General features: G+C 44.7%; 1 protein-coding gene across 1 annotated transcript; it reads right to left on the bottom strand.

The window, feature by feature from the left end:
* Positions 1 to 3,915: 3,915 nt before the first annotated feature.
* On the bottom strand, positions 3,916 to 18,950 carry ALKBH3 (alkB, alkylation repair homolog 3 (E. coli); the record flags this gene model as incomplete). Its single annotated transcript, XM_009870512.1, has 8 exons — positions 3,916 to 4,008; positions 4,497 to 4,595; positions 11,681 to 11,890; positions 13,998 to 14,086; positions 15,259 to 15,362; positions 16,653 to 16,700; positions 17,618 to 17,652; positions 18,838 to 18,950. Coding segments are annotated over 8 exons (791 nt in total), but the record flags the coding sequence as incomplete, so codon positions are not given.
* Between the last annotated feature and the right edge of the window lie 629 nt (positions 18,951 to 19,579).

Raw genomic sequence — 19,579 nt, 5'->3', positions numbered from 1 at the left:
CTGCGGGTGCAAGCTGCTATCACGTGAAATTAACCTCTCATCTCCCACGGCTTTTAGCTGCGGAGGTATTGCTACATCTAGTTGTTACTGTGATCCTACCAAGTGAGCAGCGCAGAGATCAGGGTCATCTACTTCAGTAATACCTCTTGCAATTCACGAAACACATCCCGTCTCAGGTTCGACAGCTTGAAAAAGCCCACAGAATAAAAAAAATAAAAGAAGTTCAGGGGAAAAAAAACCGCACGAATAAACCTTTGCGTGTGCAGAACTTTGCTGAGTTTCTGTCCCGCTGAGTTGGTGGCCACAGGAGCAAAGATGCTGTTGACAAGCGAGCGAGGATTCACCTGATCCTCACTGGGGGAGCCCAGCATAACCCCCAGCTCTCTGAGCACAGGACACTCACCTCGGTTGCTCTTTTGGACCCAACTGCTGATTTTTGCAAAAGTTGAAGAAATTAGTTCTGAGATTTTTTTTTTTCCTATCCTCTATAACAGAATCACAGACGAAACTATTGGGATAAAACTCATCGCCGACCTCAAAACTAGCACGGGAGGGGCTGACCAGCCCCGAGAAAGAAAACAACTGTGGTTTAGAGATTACAACAGAAGTTTCGTGACAATGAACCACCAGACTCCAGGACACGAGATACCTGCAGAAGTCTGGTGCGGGGAGGACAGGCCAGCAAGCTCCGAGCTCCAATTTCTTTCAATTTCTTTCAACAAACGGTCCCGGGTTGCTACGGAAACCTCGAGGATGGAAAAGAAGCGCCCTGAAAACAAAACGGAGCGAGGCAGATTTGAGAGCCAAGTTGAAAAGGTTTATGACCAGGAAAGGCAAAAGTGGGTCTTAAATGCGTTTTAGCTAAGTCAATAGTAGCGGCACTTGAGGAGGCATTATGGACTCACACAGCCCCAATCCCAGACCCCAGGAAAACAGTACTTTGCTGATACACTAAGGTAAGAAAATTCTGCTTTCTTAACCCCTTCCTGGCACCCCGACTCCTTCTACATTACTACTGAGGGTGCAAATTACTATATGGAGCCATACCAAGCCTATCAGTCACGACAAGTGGCAAACACGCAGCTAGAATTAATCTGACACAGGAGGAACAGAATTATCTAAGATTTAAAGCTAATCAAAATGGAAAATCCTGATTTTTTTTTTTTTTTCCCTGAGGAACAACAACAACAACAAAAGAAATCCAGCAGAGCAATGACAGAACTTTGTTACCCATTTTAAACAGCGTGTGCTCACATCAGCCTGGTGTGACCAGGTTAAGATAAACTCTCAACCGCATCAAGAGCTTGTGCTTGACTATTCGAGTATTCTGCAATTAAATGACTACTGCAACTAGCATGGAGACAGAGCAATTAACCAGTATGGTTGATTAATAACGTTCCTCTTTATATAGGCGTTAAATAAATGAATGGTTACATGTTGGGGACAGGCCCGGTTGACTGTTTTTTCCACAACAGCTCCATCCCGCAGGTTCCCTCGAGCTGTGAGGCTGCCATCCTTCCTTCCCAGCTTCCACCCATCTGCTCCTCATCTCCCGTCGTATTTCAGCCGACACAAACGGTTTTGAGGAATGCAGTTTTTCAGCTTTTCTTGGAAGAGGCACACACGCTGAGAAGTAACGTTTCAGGACGAAGGAGCAGGAAGAAAGTGAAACCCACAGTTTATATCTTCTACATAAAAAATAAAAAAAAAAACCATCCCTCCTGCAGCAGGCAGCACGTGAGAGGTAACTAGAGATAAACAGGAACAAATCACAACAGGAGTAAAAGGAGAAAGCTGGGAATACTGTCCTGTCAAGAGAGTCCTGGGAAGGAAGAAAGTCTTATAACTGGAAAATACATCTTTTGGGTCGCCTTTTCAGAAATACTGCTTTCAAATCCATCTAGCTAGAGGAAAGGTCCCTCCAGCTATCTTTTAAGTTAAAGAATGGAACTTAACTTCACATTTACCACTCTAAATATATCACCCTCTGCCCAGGACTCCTGAATAGCAGTGCCAGAAGCTTCCCAGTTGCCCTGGTCTCCCGTGAAAAATTTCTTTAGGTGCCACAAGACCAACCACCAGGCTCATGACCTCTCCAACGTACCCGTTGGGAGAACTCAAAAAGAGCCATCGCGGCGTTCAGGAACAGATTTGTTCCGACAGGACAACCATCCCTGCCCAAAGATCTCCTGAGGAGATGTGGGCTGCAATCTCCTCTCTTCTAAACCATTTCCTGGTTACACACAATCTGTTGCCACCTGGCTAGGAGACCTTTTTTTTTTTTTGGTTTTGGGAGGAGGTAGAGGGGAGGAAGGAAGAACTCACAAGTTCCCAGCTGACAAAAGAAACTTGACCTCTCTGCCAACTGTTCCCTGCGCGCAGCCAGGGCACTCGGGACAGCGGGAGGACCGGCTCCACGTGCCTCCTCCCCACCGTCAACTGGATTTGGATGGAAGCGGCAGCACCGTCGACACACGGAAAGAGAGCAGACGCCAGCAGTAAAAGGGTATCGCCCCACGAGAGCTGGGTGGGATACAGAATCCCTCTTGCAAATCGCTTTATTGTTGGGGAGGAAACCTTGCTCTTCTCCCAGATCAAAGGAAAAGAACAAAGCACAATTTGCTAACGTTATAAATGCAAACCGAGGAAGTGGAAAGAGCTGGTTTTCAGCAGCAACATCAGCCAGCGGGGCCCCACCATCAGTTACAAATTCAAACGAGCTGCAGTTTCCCCAGGCTGAGGTTTGGGGATTTAGAAGTTTCCGTCTCCGATTCTCTCCTGCAGCACGACTGCTCGTAAAGCAAGGTAAATAAACGGAGCTTGTGCCAGCTGATAAAGGCTGAAGCGTCGCCTCGTCAGAATTCCCACAGGAATTCGCAGTGCCCCTTGGGTAAAGAAAAAAGCTCTGTGAGGGCTCCCAAACCGGGGCGCAGGCACAGGGATGGGCCCAAGGCTTCAGGCACGCAAAGAAAACGAACGTGAAAGTAAGCATCTGCCTCTTTCAGCGTGAATTCTCAGGAGGCACACCTCGAAGCCCAGCTCTTCGATTCAAATGCAAGGAATCAACATTAAACAGGCTCCAAAGACATGTTTTTATACAGACTGGGATGGAAGGAAAGGCATGATTAGATAAAGTTTTCTAAGTTTTCTAGCAACGTTCAGTTCAGCAGAGGAAGCATTCTCAACAGCTCCATGGTGGTTCAGGTAGAAAAACTGCTCCTGGAGCCTTTTTTCTTTCTACAGAAAATTATTCTGCCCAACTTGAGAGCACAGGGATTGAAATGGCTCACCACCCTGTCCTTTAGGTTATTAATAACATTAAAACATAGGCATAATCGAGTATTAATAAACTGACTGCTCTCATCAGGTAAGAATTTTGACCTAGAGCAAATGCTGGCTAAGAAAAGATCGGGGTTTTCTAAACACCGTTTTCTCTTCTTGCACTGCAGAGGGACGCTCGCTGGCTTAACGATGTTACTGGGGCACCAGGCAGAGAATATCTGCATCAGGCAGAAAGGGAAGACTGGGAAGACACGACTAAGTCACGCTAAAAAAAGAAAACAACCAAAAAAAAGACGACAAGAATTGATTAGCAAATTCTGAAAGGGATGCTTTTCATCTCCTTTCCAGCCTATGACACGGAGGTAACACCTTTAAGCCAGCAGGGACGGAGGAAGACTGTTAATCCTCAAGCCACGGGCAGCTCTGACCTGGCTGGTAAGGCTCGTGGCTATGGTGTCTCTCTTTTTTGCCTTTGTCTTGCAACCTACAAATGAAAAAAAATGTTCATAATATTGTTTCTTTTCCCTCCCTCAGATATTTCACAGGACTCTGTATGGCTTCCGTTAAAATCTGCAGCAATCCAGGCTCTGGATTCGCTGTGGGTTCGTATCCAACAACGTTCAAAGTTCCTCTTCACTTCCAAACTCCGTCAGGTTCTGGATAAATGATCCTGAAGGTCAAGTTTATCCGTGCATCTCTAGAATGATATTCCTTAGGCACTCGATGCTGTAAATGGCATTAGAGAGAAAAAAAAAGACAAAAAAAAGAGACAGACCAGAAGCATGAGCTTGTGTATTTAAAATACAGGTAATCAAACAACGTGAAAAACCTTAATAAAAAACCATCACAGAAAATTAACATTGCTAAACATTTGGAGAAAAAAAAAAAAAAGCAGCACATTTTGACTGCTCACTGAAAACACAAAGTCTTTGTAGATTCCTGAACACTTGTTAAATTAAGATGCAACTTTTTTTGTCTTCCAAATCCCTAAATTGATATTGCTCTTTTGGCTGCAGGCTGCAAACTTCACTGCTGAACTATAATGCTGGAACATCAGAGTTTATTCCTACTACACCACTCACTTGAAAGAAAACTCATTGTTACTGTGGGTGCTTTGAAATTTAGAGGCAGGAAGTGGTATTAACGCGCCGGGAAACAACTGCGTTGCTGGCAGGGAAGTGTCCCGCACCTTTACAATGTCAAGGAGTTCTTACCTGCCAATCCTCTTGGGTCGCTCCTTCCATCACCAGCAGAGTCCCGTGATCCAGCGGGATCCTCAGTCTTTGCACGTAAGTGTAGTCTCCGTTCTCTTCCTGAAAAGAAACATCAGGCACTGAAGAAACGGGCACACACGTCCGACAGAAAGGCAGCTCTCTGCAGCAGAGCTTAAAAAGCTGCGAGGGGAGAGGAGGAAAAGGAAGCTCTTACAAGACCGAGCAGTCAAACTAAACCTCTCTGTTACCGTATTTCATACAGAGTTCAGGATTTTAGGGCTGAAAGAAGGCATTTCATCCCACTGCCTGTACAACAACGGGTAAGGTCCAACAAGTTCCTGCACCTCGTGCAGAATTCTGGAGCGAGGCTGCAAACCTTCTGGGAACAACCAGTGCTGAAAGAAACAGTTCCGTGCGGAGACATTCCACACGTGGATTCCAACAGTTAACTGCTTCATCAAGAATCCCTCTATGCTGAATTTGTCTTTTTTTGGATGTTACTTCTTGGTATAGTACTGTCTGCTAGGTGAAGAACTTCTATTAAAAAAAAATAAAAATCTCCTTTTCCTATAGCACCTTGTAAAACAACTTGTCTTAAACCTCAAACGGCTTCCACTTCACATCTTGCCTACTTGATGTTAGCACTTGGATTCTTTCATTAACGTTGGCAGCGTGGATTTTGCCTTTTATAGAGCTCTACCGCCAACTTTGCCGTTTAGGCAGAGTGGGAAGCAACACTCTGAAATGAGGAATTCAGAGAGGAAGCCACCTGCACAATACAGGGATTATTTTGGAGTGAGGGGGAGTTAGAGAAATTCTTCCACTAGTGTAGAAAGGAGGGGACTCAGGGCCTTTTGTTTTTAAGTTACAGAAAGCCATAAACAGATTCAAAGAATAAAGTTGATTAAAAATGTTCTCCGCTGGGGAAAAAAAAAAAATGACAGGTTCTCAGTCTCTACACTGGATTAACCTTGCTCTGAGAACGCTGCACAGAGCAAGTAAATAGCCTGAACATGTATTTGTTACTGCACCACTGCCTCTAGAAGCAGAGAGATACCAGCTTTTTTCTGAAGAGCTCACCAAATCACTTACTTGTCCTCCAAAGAAATGCCAGAAATACACAATTAGTACAAAGAGATGAGAAAAAACTCATTAGGACAGGTCTGAGCTTCTAAAGCATGGTGGCGTTCCCGTAAGGGATCATACATCTTCAACAGCTTCACATGTTGGGTTTGTTTTTTTAAATTAGTTGGGCAATATCTTCTCTTCCAGTTTCTTACAATGGTTGGTTGACTCCTAAAATCAGGAGGCTCAATTATTTCGGAGGAAGGCAGCAGTTACTCCGGACTAAGCAAAACAAGAGTGGCACCTGTCACGTAAAATAAAATGTCACCTAAAAAGAAAAGAGATGAGGGGTCACTACCAGAAGCAGATGGCAAAGAAGCTGGAAACTATAGGACAGCTGAGATGGGGGGAAATGGAATTTTCACAGTAAGATTTAACCCAGCTTGAGGTGCAGGTACAGCTCCCTCACACCGACCAAAGTCCCACCTCTCTGAAACAGGAAGAAACGTTCCAGGATCTCCAGGAATCGGCTGGACTTGAGAGTTATTCAGGAAAACAAACAGACCCGACAGTTAGAAGAAAACGGGTCATAAAAAGGCAGATGGTGTCTTTTGAAAGTCGTTAAAAAGACCCAACGGCTCTTAGCCAAGACATTTTGTTCCTTCTACAAAACCTCACATTTTCAAAAATCTTAACTAGCTTTCCCAAAGCTCAATCGTGCAGCAGCCCAAGTCTGTCTTCTTTAAAAGTCGGTGGCTTGCTGAAAAGCTCAAAGTAACGAGGTAAAATATCAGCTGCTGGGAAAACTATGTCCTGGACTTAAAGTTCGATACTCAAAACAAGCGGGAGTGTACAAAAAAAAGACGCAGCCAGAAAGACTGCAAAACCTCTAAAATGCCAAAGAGCTTGGTTGGGATCAAATCGATTCCCCGTAACATGAAGCATCACTTGATGGAGGCGACTATTAACTCGCACCGTTGCTGGAGGATTGGGCACTTCCTTAAACTTCAGAGGAAATAAGGAAAAAAGTTCAAACCCAGGTATTATGAACACGACTGCTGATGAAAAGCAGAGAAATACCAGGGCATGGCTGTTTGCTGTTTCACAGGATTACATCATTTTGCTTTGTGGATGGACAACAGCAGGCTTATTTTTATCTCTTGCTCATCTTGATTAAAAAGGAGTTCTTCTAAGATAAATGACTTCGGAGAAAACATCCTTTTTGGCTTAGCACAGTCAGTATTTAAAAGCAGCGGTTGCTTTGTGTTTTAAACGAGGCACCTCTGAGCTTCGTTTCACTTCAAAAGAAGATTTTTAAGTTTTGCAGAGCCAGTGAGATTGAGTTTCAGAGATCAAGAAGTTTATGACGGGAAGTTATTCTTGACATGTAAGGAGGAAAAGACTTTTTAAAAACACGAGACATAAATGCATCAGGTAACTTTTACACGGTCACTTTGTAACTCTGTGCACATATTACAAAACCCGCTGCTTCCAAGAACAGGTCTAGTAAAGCAACCATTCTGCTTCTCAGTATATTAGAATTTTCATACTCTTGAGTTGCAATCCAAGATTTACACTGTCTAAAACTGCAGCCCGGCTAAACCTTTTATTTTATGCTTAATTCAAGTAACTATAGTTAGTAAGTGAGGGAAGCTCAGCATGAGTGCATGGGAAGCTGTGAATGCAAAACCTGTAAGTGATCCTGGACTTCATCAAGGTCTTGGGGTTTTGTTTGTTTTCTTCTTAAAATGGTCTAAAATTTAAAAAGGCAAGAAAGAGAAAAGATCTAGTATGAATTTGTATAAATCACCTAAGTTTGTTTCTTAAGTCTCAGGCACGTTTCTTGAGACAGTAGTAGGAACCGGGTTCTGGATAGCGTGGAAGCATCTTAAGGAAAAGGAAATATCCTGCAGAAGAATGGAGTTATACGTGCAAAAGATGCAAAATTATTTTTAAAGGCTGAAGTCGACAGCCTTCACGGCGAATACTGGTTTCTAATTTTTCACTTTACCTATTACCAAGAGAATTATCCTTACAAAACCTCTCATCCTGTGTTTTTCAGGCTTCCATCTCACCCTTATCCCTCTTTTCCAGCTTACTCCTCCCACCAACCAGCTGTGGAAACACTCTCCTCCACCACAAAGTGGTCTCACCTCACAACGCTTCTGCATTTCTACCTGTTTTTTCCCACTACCTCTGACAAAATCCTCTTTTCTTGACGGATCCAGTAAGATCGAGGAGCAGTTACGTTGCCCTTTCCTCACACAATCCACTTGCTTGCCTACGTAGGACCGTCTTTGAACTCCTTTCTGCAGCTGACCCAGCAGACCGCAAGCGAGGTGGCTCAAAAAGCCAGGGCACCAAGGGTTATTCTGCTGCTGTTTTCAAACGTACCGGGAGATCTTTAACTTCTGTCCTTCAGGAGCTGTTCTAGCAGAAGGAAAGGACCGCGTCGTAGCGTCTTGTTCAAAGGACAGACCCATCCGAAGGCTCGTTCCGAGAACGCCATGAACACCCTGCTTATTATCTAACCACGCCAGCATCCCTGTTGCCTTGGTTACAGACGAAGAGCTGCATCCTGATGGCTGGTTCCTCGGGCAACGACCCCCAACTGGTCCTTCCCACAAGCCAGAGCATCTCCTGGTGGGATGTGTGAGCCGAGGGGGACGTTAAGTACTCCCCTTGAACTAACGTTTCACACTCAGCTTCCAGAAAAAAACTCATCAGCCAAGCCGGCACCGTATCGGAAAGACTCATCTGAAATCAGTTCCTCTCCACTGGGGCGATTAAGCCACGTACGAGCGGGGACAAGGGGCCTCAAGGCGGTGTGGAGACCGGGAGGAGGGTCACAGCACTTACGCCGCGGGCAAGCACGAGAGGGCTCGCTGACTAAACCGATAGATTGTGCGTGAAGTGTGTGTGAATCACAGCTCTAAACCAAAGGCACCAAATAAACCAAGTCACCGTTTGTCTCTCGCTTTTCGCCGTAGGCAGGAGCTACAGCGACGTGTGTAGGGGGGGAACAAGGAGGGAAGAAAAAGTTTAACTCATTTATCGGAACTTGACGTAGAAAATAAAAGAAAGCCGATCACTCCAGACTTTTGAACTACCAAGCAGGCAACCAAAAAACCCGAGAAAACGCTTAATGCAAAGGCAAAATACCAGCTACAACCACACAAGTGGTCAGAATAAAACAGAAGGCAGCAGTGTTTAGAAGAATGAATGCTTAAAAAGAAAACCTCCAGCGGGTTTACCACTTTCTGGCATCCTGTTAATTTCCATGAAAAGTCGCCTGGATTCCAGTGGGAAATTCACTCCTGAAACGTATTTGTAGCTTTTTTAGAGGCACCGGGCAGAAATCTGAGTAAGAATTACTTCCGCTTATCCATCAGGGATGCTTGCTGATGCAGATTCAGAGAGGCTGTGTGTGCCTCAACACTCCTGTACGATGAACACTTACTCATCCAGCACAGCGCTCACCAAAAAGAAAGAGGACTGAGCCTTTCCTTCCCCTCGCCCTAGAACATTTTTTCAGGGAAAAAACCACCATCACTCACACCTAAACAACTTTTTTGCCAAGGACAAACAGAATCACAGAATCTCATTAGTTGGAAGAGACTTTTAAGATCAGAGTCCAACCATTAACCTGGCAATGTCAGGTCACCACTAAATCGTGTCCCTAAGCATCAGATCAACACGTTTCTTAAATATCTACAGGGAGGTTACTTTTTTTGTTGATTTTTTTTTTCCCCAGTGCCATTTACCCACAGCAAACTGCTACAGTAGTATTTCTCATCTCGCGTTTTCATTACGACTTTCACCCCAAAGTACTTAAAGGTGCTTACAAGAACAGAGGGAAACGAAGCCCTTTGAAACTCTAGAATCTGAAACACCAGAATGTCGCTCCTCAAATTAGTTTAATACGGGGAGGAAGAGGATTTTTTTTCTATTTCCCTCCTCAGTGAAGACTAACTCTGGAAAACTCGACGTACCGATACCAGTAGGTAGAGCCTGTGATGACCATTCCTTCGAATCCCTTTTCTTCTCCTGCAACTTGCTTTTGAACCAAATGACGATCAAACCCCAAACATCTACAACTTTCCCTCAAGGAAAGAGCAAACATTGCCTAACAACAGAGCACGAAAATTACTTCTCTGGCGGTACAGCGTGAAAGGTTGTAATTTCCATCAAAGCCTCTCGTCACTTCCACTTGGCAAAGCACCGAGTGTCATAGGATGCTCTCAGAAAATTGCAGGCTTTGGGGACACGTGAAGAATACACAACGCGTGCCGCAGCGTTAGTAAGCACGAGTTCCCTGAAGCACGGGGCGGCACCTCAGAAACAGAAAACACAAAACAGAACAAAAAGACATCTTCCTCAAGAACTGTGTTTGATTTTTTTAAGAGGGCAAACTGGGAAGTTGATACCGAAATCTAAGTGGCTTCACTTCCGATCCACTGGAGGGGAACACATGCACTTCCAGAAATGAATCCAAGCACCATCTACATTTTTCCCAGAGGAATGAGCTTTCCAGCCGACAATTTGTTATCATCGCAGCATCAAAGACGCTTACTCATGCTGTGCCCCTCGACAGAACGTACCAGTTCAGCGATCTCACGCTCGGGGACCGGGATTAAATTCACTTCAGACAACAAACAATTAACAAATGAGAGAAGCACTGGGAACCACAAGTTATTTATTTGGTTTCTGGTTTAAATTCTGACCTTTGCTGTGGAGGACTAGGTGGCCCAAGGTGATGCCCGATGGGCAGACATCAGTACGCCACCACGCGGTTTTGTAACGGGGCTGATAATCACCACCTTGGCTTTCCGTGTCACTTAGTCATCATCAACAGCAAAAAAAGGGGACAGCAAACTTCTTCGCGAAGTTCTCAAAGACTACACGTGCAGAGAAGCAGGACACTCAAAAATGAGGCCCGTCTTCTCAACACAGGAACGCGCAATTCCTTTACTTGGATAAAGAGAAACTGCAAAATTTGATTTGGCAGTTGGCTTGTAAGCACAGCATTCTCAAGCATGGTATTTTATCTAGAAAGGGTATTCACTACTGAATCACCAACTAACTCCTGAGAGGATGTCCCACACGCGCTTCCTTATCAAAGTAAAGATTTCTGCTCGGCCTGTCACGTAGGGTGCAGCAGTCACGGAAAAGAAATGAGCTCCTCCGTTCGCTGTCCCTCAATGTGAGCACTCGTCACTTCAAAAAGCAAACATCATTATGAGCATTTTTACTTCCGAGAGCGGTCAGAGCTACTCTAGGACAGGGAACTGGTGGAGAGTTCAGCGCAGAGCAACTAAGATGATTAAGGGATTTCCTCCCTTATGAGGAAAGGCTGAAGGAGCTGGGTCTCTTTAGTTTGGAGAAGAGGAAGACTAAGGGGTGACCTTATTAGTGTTGATGAATATATAAAGGGGGATGAGGATGGAGGCAGGCTCTTCTCGGTGGCAAACAATGACAGGACAAGGGGTAATGGAATCAAGCTGGAACACAAGAGATTCCACTTAAATTTGAGAAGAACCCTCTTCTCAGTGAGGGTGACAGAGCCCTGGCACAGGCTGCCCAGGGAGGATGTGGAGCCTCCTTCTCTGGAGACATTCAAACCCCTCCGGGACGCCTTCCTGTGTAACATCATGTAGGTGTTCCTGCTCTGGCAGGGGGATTGGACTAGATGATTTCTGAGGTCCCTTCCAATCCCTAGCATACTGCGATACTCCTCATTTCACATACGCTATGCATTACACCATGTTTGCCAGCGTTTAAGAAAATGGTATCAACTCCTTGGTTCATTTACGCAGTGAAAGGCCCTTTCCACGATCACCGATTTCATTGTCAGCAACAGAAAAGGCTCTTATTTGGGCAGAAGCGTGCCCATTTTGTCATTTCACTGCAGCACTGCACCGCTCCGCGTGCCCATCCTCAATGTGTCACTTCCCACGTGATAGATTTCTTCATCCCTACGCCTATTCCACAGAAGTTTACGAGTTGTGCTTTCCTTAACTCCTCTTAAACGCTTTTAGGAAATAAGTTCTCTAAATAGAGGACAAATACGAAACGCACCGCGAACTACAGGACTCTCCCAACGCAACACGAACACTCACAGGGGAGGGTTTCTTCCTCATCTCAAAGGTCCGGGTGGCACCGAAGCTGAGCGAGGCGATGACAGGATTTTTCCCCAGCGAGGGCTCGTCGTCGCTGTGCCAGTCTACGCTGTCCTTCTCGTTCCGGTAGAGGTTGCAGAGAAGCGAGTTGAAGGTGTAGCCAGCGAACTCTTCGACGCGCTCCTTCAGCACGCTCAGCAGGGGATGCCACTGGAAGGGGCAGGGCAGAAGGAGGGTAAATACAACAAAAGCAGGCCAGCAGCACGTAACAGAAGACACCAGGGGAAACCTGCTACGAAACAAAAGACATTGTGCTTTAATTCCCCACAAATTCAAAAGCGAACAAGCGCCCCTGAACGATTCTGCTCCTATTTTTAGCTTCCTGAAAAATATGCCTCTGCTACCTATCACTCGATATCAAGTAATCTCCAAAAACTCTGAAGCCAATCTGCCTTTCCTACTGGCGCAGCCAGCCACCCCAACCAACCACAAAGTGAGAGAGAATGAGTAAAATCTGCTCAAACTGACCACAGATAAGCGTTGGGAGTTCTCAAGACAACAATTTTTGTGTGACTTCTCCCATGCACACAACATGTTTTTTTTAACCTCCTGGCCAAGCCAGGGAAGGTTAACACAGGGGGCTGCTACCAGATCGGAGTTACTTGGGCACTGCTAGTGGGTGCAGCCAGAATGACCCTAAATGACCCTAAAAGCTCTCGGTTGATCCAGAACAAGTGTCAACCGCTGGCCTAACTCTGGCACGCCATGGCCCCGTGGCCCCGCTCTGTCAGGACAGCTTGTCAAGCCCAGCTCGTCACCTCTCAGGCCTTTGGCTTCGACGTTGTAACTTCTCAGCGGTCAGGAAGTGTCACAAGCCCTGAATTTCATCCTTCCCCTTTGCCAGCATCGCGCTGAGCCCGCAGCCCGCGGCAGCTCCACACATTCCATTACAGCTCGGCCCAGTGAATCACTATTTAATGTTATAAACTTGCATCATGACTTTCATCTGTCAGAGTGCTTTTAAATACTACGTAAGTACATATAAAAAAAAAAAAGAAAAGAAGAAAAAGGCAGTGTAGGCCTGGATTTTTGCCTATTATATAAGCAGAAACACAGATCAAGAGAGGATAAAGAGCTGATTCCACATCTCCTAGTGCACCGCTGGCAGAAGAAGGAATGGACAGCAGGATTTTTTTTTAGGTTTTTTTTTTTTCCCTAGTACCCACCTCTAATAATAGAGGCTGCATCCTCCTCTTCCCATGCTTACCCATATTTAAAGGCTTTTTAACCTCTTGGCTACGCTGCAAAAGGCTTGACACGCCACCTTGTTCAACAGCAGGGGTATTTCTAGCCAAGTCAATGACTAAGCATCATGCAAATAATTAATTATCCACTAACACAGCTCGCAGCTACGGGACGTGGAGGGAAAGCAGTAACACCACCCAAAAAAAGCTACCGGCTGCCTGAAGGTGCAGGACATACAACGCAGCGATGGAAGAGTCCCACAAGAATTACTGAAAGTGCTTCTTGGCAATCAGGACTGGATTCCTTCAATTCCTACCAGAAAAGCATTAGTTTCTAAAAATGTCACCACGTGACGAGTTTTCACAACTCAGTGGAAACCCCCTCGTCAAACCTGCAGCAGCGTAATTTTGTCGAAACATTTCTGTGTCACCAATGACATCTCTGCTTGCAAAGATGTTTGCAGGGCATCACGCTCCCTGCTGGAGTTTCTTTCTCTCAGTAAAATTATTCAGGGATAGAAGACAAGATCAGCATGGGTGACTGATTTGGGCCTTGCACCTCTTGGATGAGAAAAACAAGCCAGTGGCCCATTCAGCTTCCAGAAAAATGCATTTAAAATAGTATTTCACCAAAAAAAAGTAAGGAAAAAAATGCCTATTTTTCCACCACAAATTCCACAGGTTCTGGAATTTCTGAACTATGTACGTAGAATGTATTTTTGAGACTACAAAAATCTTCACAATTCGTCTTGTTAAATAACATCTTTTCCGCTTCTCCCTAACCTGAGCTTTGCTCCCTCTGGCAGAAGTCCTGGGACTTGGGACAGCAGTTTTAGCATGATAATTCTCTTCTGCCAACATTTAGCAACTAAATCACGCTCCCCTCCATCAGTCCACTCGTAATGCTTGCTTTACGAAGCTTCCCACATTCCACTAGAACCTGCTGCTGATCACAAACAAAATGTTGATATATAGGTAAAAAATAGAGGCTAGAGGGAATTTTTGTCTCTCAGTCTCCGACAAAGGATTTCTCTGCGCATGATGACAAAAGAAAACGGTCAGCATATACGTACATTTGGGTTTGGCTGCATTGTTATCCTGGAGTACGTGTAAGGGAGTTCCCCGTACCAGGAGGTAAGCCTTGGTTCTTCAAAAGATACTTCTAAAAAGAAAAAAAAAAAAAAGAAAAACATGAAGGCTTTCTCAGTTAGCTTATTCCAGGACTTGACAGTGGAAAGATGATGCGATTCCGCTGAGAAACTTGATCAAGAAGGGACTGCCCACTAACCTAAATTTAAAAAAGCAAGCCCTTGAAATCCTCACCCATACATAATGACCTCAAGTGAAGGAATGAGATTATTCAAAAGCAGGCCCGTCTCTCCAAGAGAAATCACCGTGCCAAAAATCTCCAGACCACGTCTGTTTTCTCACTGCAATGCCACGCAGGGCAGGGTCTGGACAAGTTAAAGGCAGCAAAATGAAACTGAAATTTTATTTCTAATTGTTTTAGGTTATATTCCCCCGCTTCCAGTGCCCGATACGCTGGCCTAAGTTGCAAGACATTATCCTCTGGGAAGTGGAAGGGACTGCAGCATCGACGGAACGTTACAGAAGCAGAACACAGCAAGGCCAGACAAGAAATATCTGGCCAAATACACGCATGCTCTGTGGTGTAATGCGAACGTCAACTGAAAAGTACTTCCAACCCCTGGAAAGACTATCGTGGCAGCTATTTCTTATGCTTGACAGGTAACATTCTCCATTCCTGCAGGCCAACAAACAGAGATGTTGAGGACATTTTCCAGTCCTGCTCTGATGTAGTATCTTACATCCCTTCCCAACCGAAAGAGAAATTTAGCTCAAACAGGTGCCCCTTAGTGAACAAAGCCAGAATAGCAGTCTCTTCGTATATTGGAAATAATAAGTAAAGCCAAGGGAAAAGCAACATTTTCAAGCACAAAAAAGATTGAGGGGTAGAGAAACCACAAAGAACGTTGCTTTTGTGGCATCACTGGGTGCCAGTATGAAGGGATGGAACACAGGCTTAATCTAAAGAGAAAAGAGTTGGAGAAAGAACTGGCAATGACAGAGAAATCCAAGATTTTTAAGACAGGTAACTTTAATCCGGAAAGATCTTGTTTCATTGGCAGTAGAAACATGGTGATAAAGACTGAAAAATAAGCAGAGGTGCTCTTCAGATACGCACGGAAAACGTGGGAGGAAATGTCAGGGAGCATTAAAACGTCAAATAAAACCCAGTGATAACCAACACGTGGATTTTGGTAGGGAAACGGGCTAGGAATGACCAGAAAAGTTGGTCTGCGCACTCCTTACCCTGTCTGACGTGAGTTCGCTGACCCCAGGGTATGTCCTGGAGGAGCTGTTCAAACATCCAGTCTGCTTGTTCCAAGTCAATAAAGCCAGGAATCAAATGAATGCTGAGGAAGAAAAAGATAAAGAAAAGATGGAAGGAATATACAATAGGAATACCGGGAGCTCATTTCTGTCCACAGCCAAAAGCAAGTAAAGCCCAGAAGACAGCAGGAGCTCCTGATGAGTCTTCCCATCCCCAGACGTGTCTAATTGCTTTTTAAAACCTACATAAAGGTATGACACCAACAGTATCCTACGAGTCCCACAGGCTGTGCGAAAAATGGCATCCCTCTGCTTGTTGTTAACTTCACATCTGAGAAATTAAGACAGCCCTAATTATTGCACAAGCAACAAAAGCAAAGCAAACAATTGCCTTTATTTGCCTTCCCTGTGCCACTCAGGATCTGACAGCCCTTTATCACTACTGCCCTCCTGTCCTGTCTTTGCCAAGCGCAAGAATCCTAGAGTATTTAACCTCTGCCATTTTTTTTTACGTTTTCACGTGTACATTTTATGTTTTCCACTGTGCTAACAGCAGCATTCAGAAATTCCAGCCGCGGTGGCAGGCTGCAGAGCGGGAATGCTGCTCGCAGGAGTTTAATCTCACAAGCATTCAATGCTTCCCAAGAATATATAGTGACTGTACTAAAAGGAGAGGCAAAATCCAATTATGAACTTTCCAGAAATGTGTATAACCCAGGAATGTATTATGAAAACTCCAGAAAGCGACAGAATAAATGGGCTGTTATCTTTTCTCTTTCTAGCCGGTGAAAGCTGTTATTTTTCAAATTGGTATAAAAACTTATTTGCAGCTTTACAAGAATCCGAGTCGCAAGCTTTGAAAGAAGCGCACAAAAAGTCACTATGTGGGCATTTTCCCACTATTACTAACATCTATCAAATTCAGGAGAAAAGGATTAATACTGATATCATGGTTAAACCTGCAACGTAAAGTAAAATGCGTTTTAGTTAGTAGAAACCACAGAACAAGGTTTATGTTTTCAACTGTCCTGAAATAATTAAGGCACAGCATGTAAGCAAAAGGGACAACCCTTAAATTGCCAAATCTGCCTAAAGTCCAGTGCTTTTATTAGATTAATTTAAACTGAGTCTCATTTACAGCTAAAGTTTTTGGTAGTTGACATCACGCACTTGCCAACGCAGGAACAGGGATCCAAATTTCAAGCAGTGACTTATTCTGGCTCATGAAAAAGCTCAAAGCATTTCCAGAAGTACTTTACACAGAGCACACAGGGGAACGGCAACGTGCACCCCGGAGAGTCAAACCACTCTGCAGAGGCCAGACTTGAGGAAGCCGAGCACCACCGCGTCGTAAACAAGTTTCATCCACTCACCGAGAAACGCCGGTCGGCGCTTTGCTGAGCTCGTACACGCCCGGCTTGCTGAAGGGGGAGAAAGGAAAGAGCCATGAGACGGACAAAGGCGAAATTACCTCATGGTAATGGACTAAAATTGCTGTCAGTTTGGACTAGGGAAAGGAAAAGAGCACAAAAAATATAGGAAGGAATAATATTTTGGAGGTGGTCGGAGCAAGGCAGGACAGGGTGTTGCAGAAGCAAATGGTTCTATGTGTGCTTCCTGCCTCTCACTCGCATTTCACCAACGGCTCAATACACAGTTCCAGCGCTCTGGAAATGAGTAAAGGAGGGACGTCACGAGGAATCTAAAGGAGACAGCCAGACAAGACTGCACCCTGACCACGATGTTCGCATTGACAGGCACACTGAGTAAGAAAATTCTACCAAGATAACCAAATGGAAGCATTTTCACATTTTTCACAACCTGTAACCTCACTGCGCACCACCCACAGCTCGTCCCGCTTTGTGCTCAAGTTTCGATCTGCCAAGATCCCCACTTCGGTGTGAAGCGTTAAGTCATCTACGACTATCTTGCCTCACTATGACACTTACTAGCAGCTACTTTTCTGAACCCTCAAATGAACCGGGCCTGAGCTGCCGTTCCAGCTGTATTCCTGGGTAGGTAAGTAATTTCCAGCACAGTTTACACTGGCGCTGTTCTAGGAAAATGTAGGTTACTAAACAAAGGAGACACACTTGCAGTTCCATTGATCCGTAACACCCAGCTCGCACAACTACAGCAAAGCTACAAAAACTAGTTTACAGAGCCCTAGACTGGCAGTTCAGGACAAAAAGGTCGAAAAGTCCATATTTATCTACTGAAATTGCTTCTAAAGGCACAGCAGGTGGCAGTGGAGAAGGAATCCTTTTTCAGCACATTCTCACTGAGCAGCACGAAGGAAAAAGCGCACGGAGGACAGCGGAGCCAGGAGTATACTCACTCGATCACACCCACCTCAGGAACTCTGCGCCCCACCTGGAAGGTAACAAGACAACACATGGTGAATATTAAAATGTTTAAGTACCTGGCACGCTCTAGTCAAACAAAACTGTCACCTCTACTGACTCTCTACGGCCGCAGACCGATACGTCAGTGACAAAAACACAGCTCTGGACAAGTTCTAGGCAGTTGCAAGCCACTCACTCTCTCCATGCCCCACAAACTCTCAAATGCAGCTACTGCTGCAGGTGCTTTTTAACAAGCAACTGCCCCCTGAAGGACATTTCTATATTATCTGGGTTATTACAATACTTGCTATTTACCAGCAGCAACTCCTCCCAAAATCATATCCTTGCCTTTGGAAGTAAAAATCTAGAGCAACTGCAGGAGGGGTGAACAAATCCCAGGCCCCAGAGAATGAGCAAAACCCAACACACGCCAGACTCAGAAGGAGGTGACACTTTAAAATGTTCCCCTGGCTTGAACTAGCTGAGGTTTGCTAAAACAAAAGAAAAACAAAAAAAACACACCACACACAGAGTTTAATCGAACTTGGGTTATCATTCTGCTTGCCTCAGGTATTTATGCTTCTCCTCTCTGACCTCAGCAGAGCGCTGAGATGCAGGGAGGGACGGGGCTGAGCAAGCAAGAGCGCCAAAATGTAGCGCAACATAGATACCGGGGCTCTGGCACAGAGAAAAAAAAGAAAAGAGAATCTTCCCAGACCACCTCCAATCCTTCCAAGCCAAGATGACAGCCCTTCAAATACTTCTGGCTCAGAAAGAAGCGTTCAAGATTTTTATTTTTATTTTTCTTCTCAAGCAGGGAACAACCTTCCTGCTGTGCAAAGCACCATCTCCTTCACCTGCTGGCAGGGCACGAAGCAAACGTCGTGAGAGATGTCCCAGCTGAAGGCTCAAACCATGCTTAGGTCACCGCATTGTTCTGAATGTTTAGGACAACACTTTTTTTTGGCTCTCTAAAAAAATTTAGTTATGAACAAGTACATAACGAACACACAAGTCTGAGCTTAAACAGAGGGACGGTAACTTTCTGCTTGTCATAAAAAGAGCGCTGCAAATTCTGCTTGGTAAAAGCCCAAAGTTCAACTCAGCTGAGCCGTGAATTTGTTTTTAAGCAGGAGACTATAAAGTCTGATAACGTTTATCATCTCAAGTTTACTAAAAGATGAGATTCTCCCAGTTACCATGTAATTTTTACCTCTGCTGGCTTTTCAAAGACAAACTGCTCTCGAGCCTGAGGCCGATCTTTCCTTGTCCACGCTGGCGCAGCGCCTGCCAGGGCGAGGCTGGGGGCCACGGGTGCCTTCGGTGCTAAAGCAAAGAGAAACCAAAAAGATCCCATGAAATAGAATTTAACCATACAAAAAACACAGTTTGGAGAAATGTATGGAGCTATTCTTTGAAGTACTCTCCTCTGCTTGGTGGAGACTCCAGGGAGGAGCCAAATCTGCATTACGAAAGAGTTAAAACTGCAGAGGAATTAGATTTTTTAAAATATATACTTGTTATTCATAGACAAACAAAGATGAAAATGTTCTTGTATGAGAAAGGACCGTACCACAAATATTTATCACATGGCAGCAGAATTTTTCCCAAGAACCTAAACTGCTTCGCTCTGCAACTTTTTTAGGAAACAAAAAGACATTTATCTAAGAAAAACGCTTCTATTAACACAAGACTTTGAAACTAGGGATTAAGTATGTAAGAGCGCCTCAGGCATCTCACTTCATGTGTTGTACTTACACACGCTTAAACGAGCTTAAAAAAGAGACAAAGTAAAAGCCGTCGCTCTGTGTAACCCAAAACTCGGGAAAAACAATTCTAAAAAAATTCCCCTTAGGAACAGGTGGAACAAAACACACCCGTGACAGAGAAGTTACAAGCTACACGCACAAGTCAAAATACCTGGCTAACTATTTTCAGGATTAAAAAAAAAAAAA

Source organism: Apaloderma vittatum, unplaced genomic scaffold (assembly GCF_000703405.1).
Source record: "Apaloderma vittatum isolate BGI_N311 unplaced genomic scaffold, ASM70340v1 scaffold21295, whole genome shotgun sequence".
Classification (NCBI taxonomy): domain Eukaryota; kingdom Metazoa; phylum Chordata; class Aves; order Trogoniformes; family Trogonidae; genus Apaloderma; species Apaloderma vittatum.
Note: the sequence above shows the minus strand (reverse complement) of the source record. Positions and strands in the feature narration are given on the sequence as shown.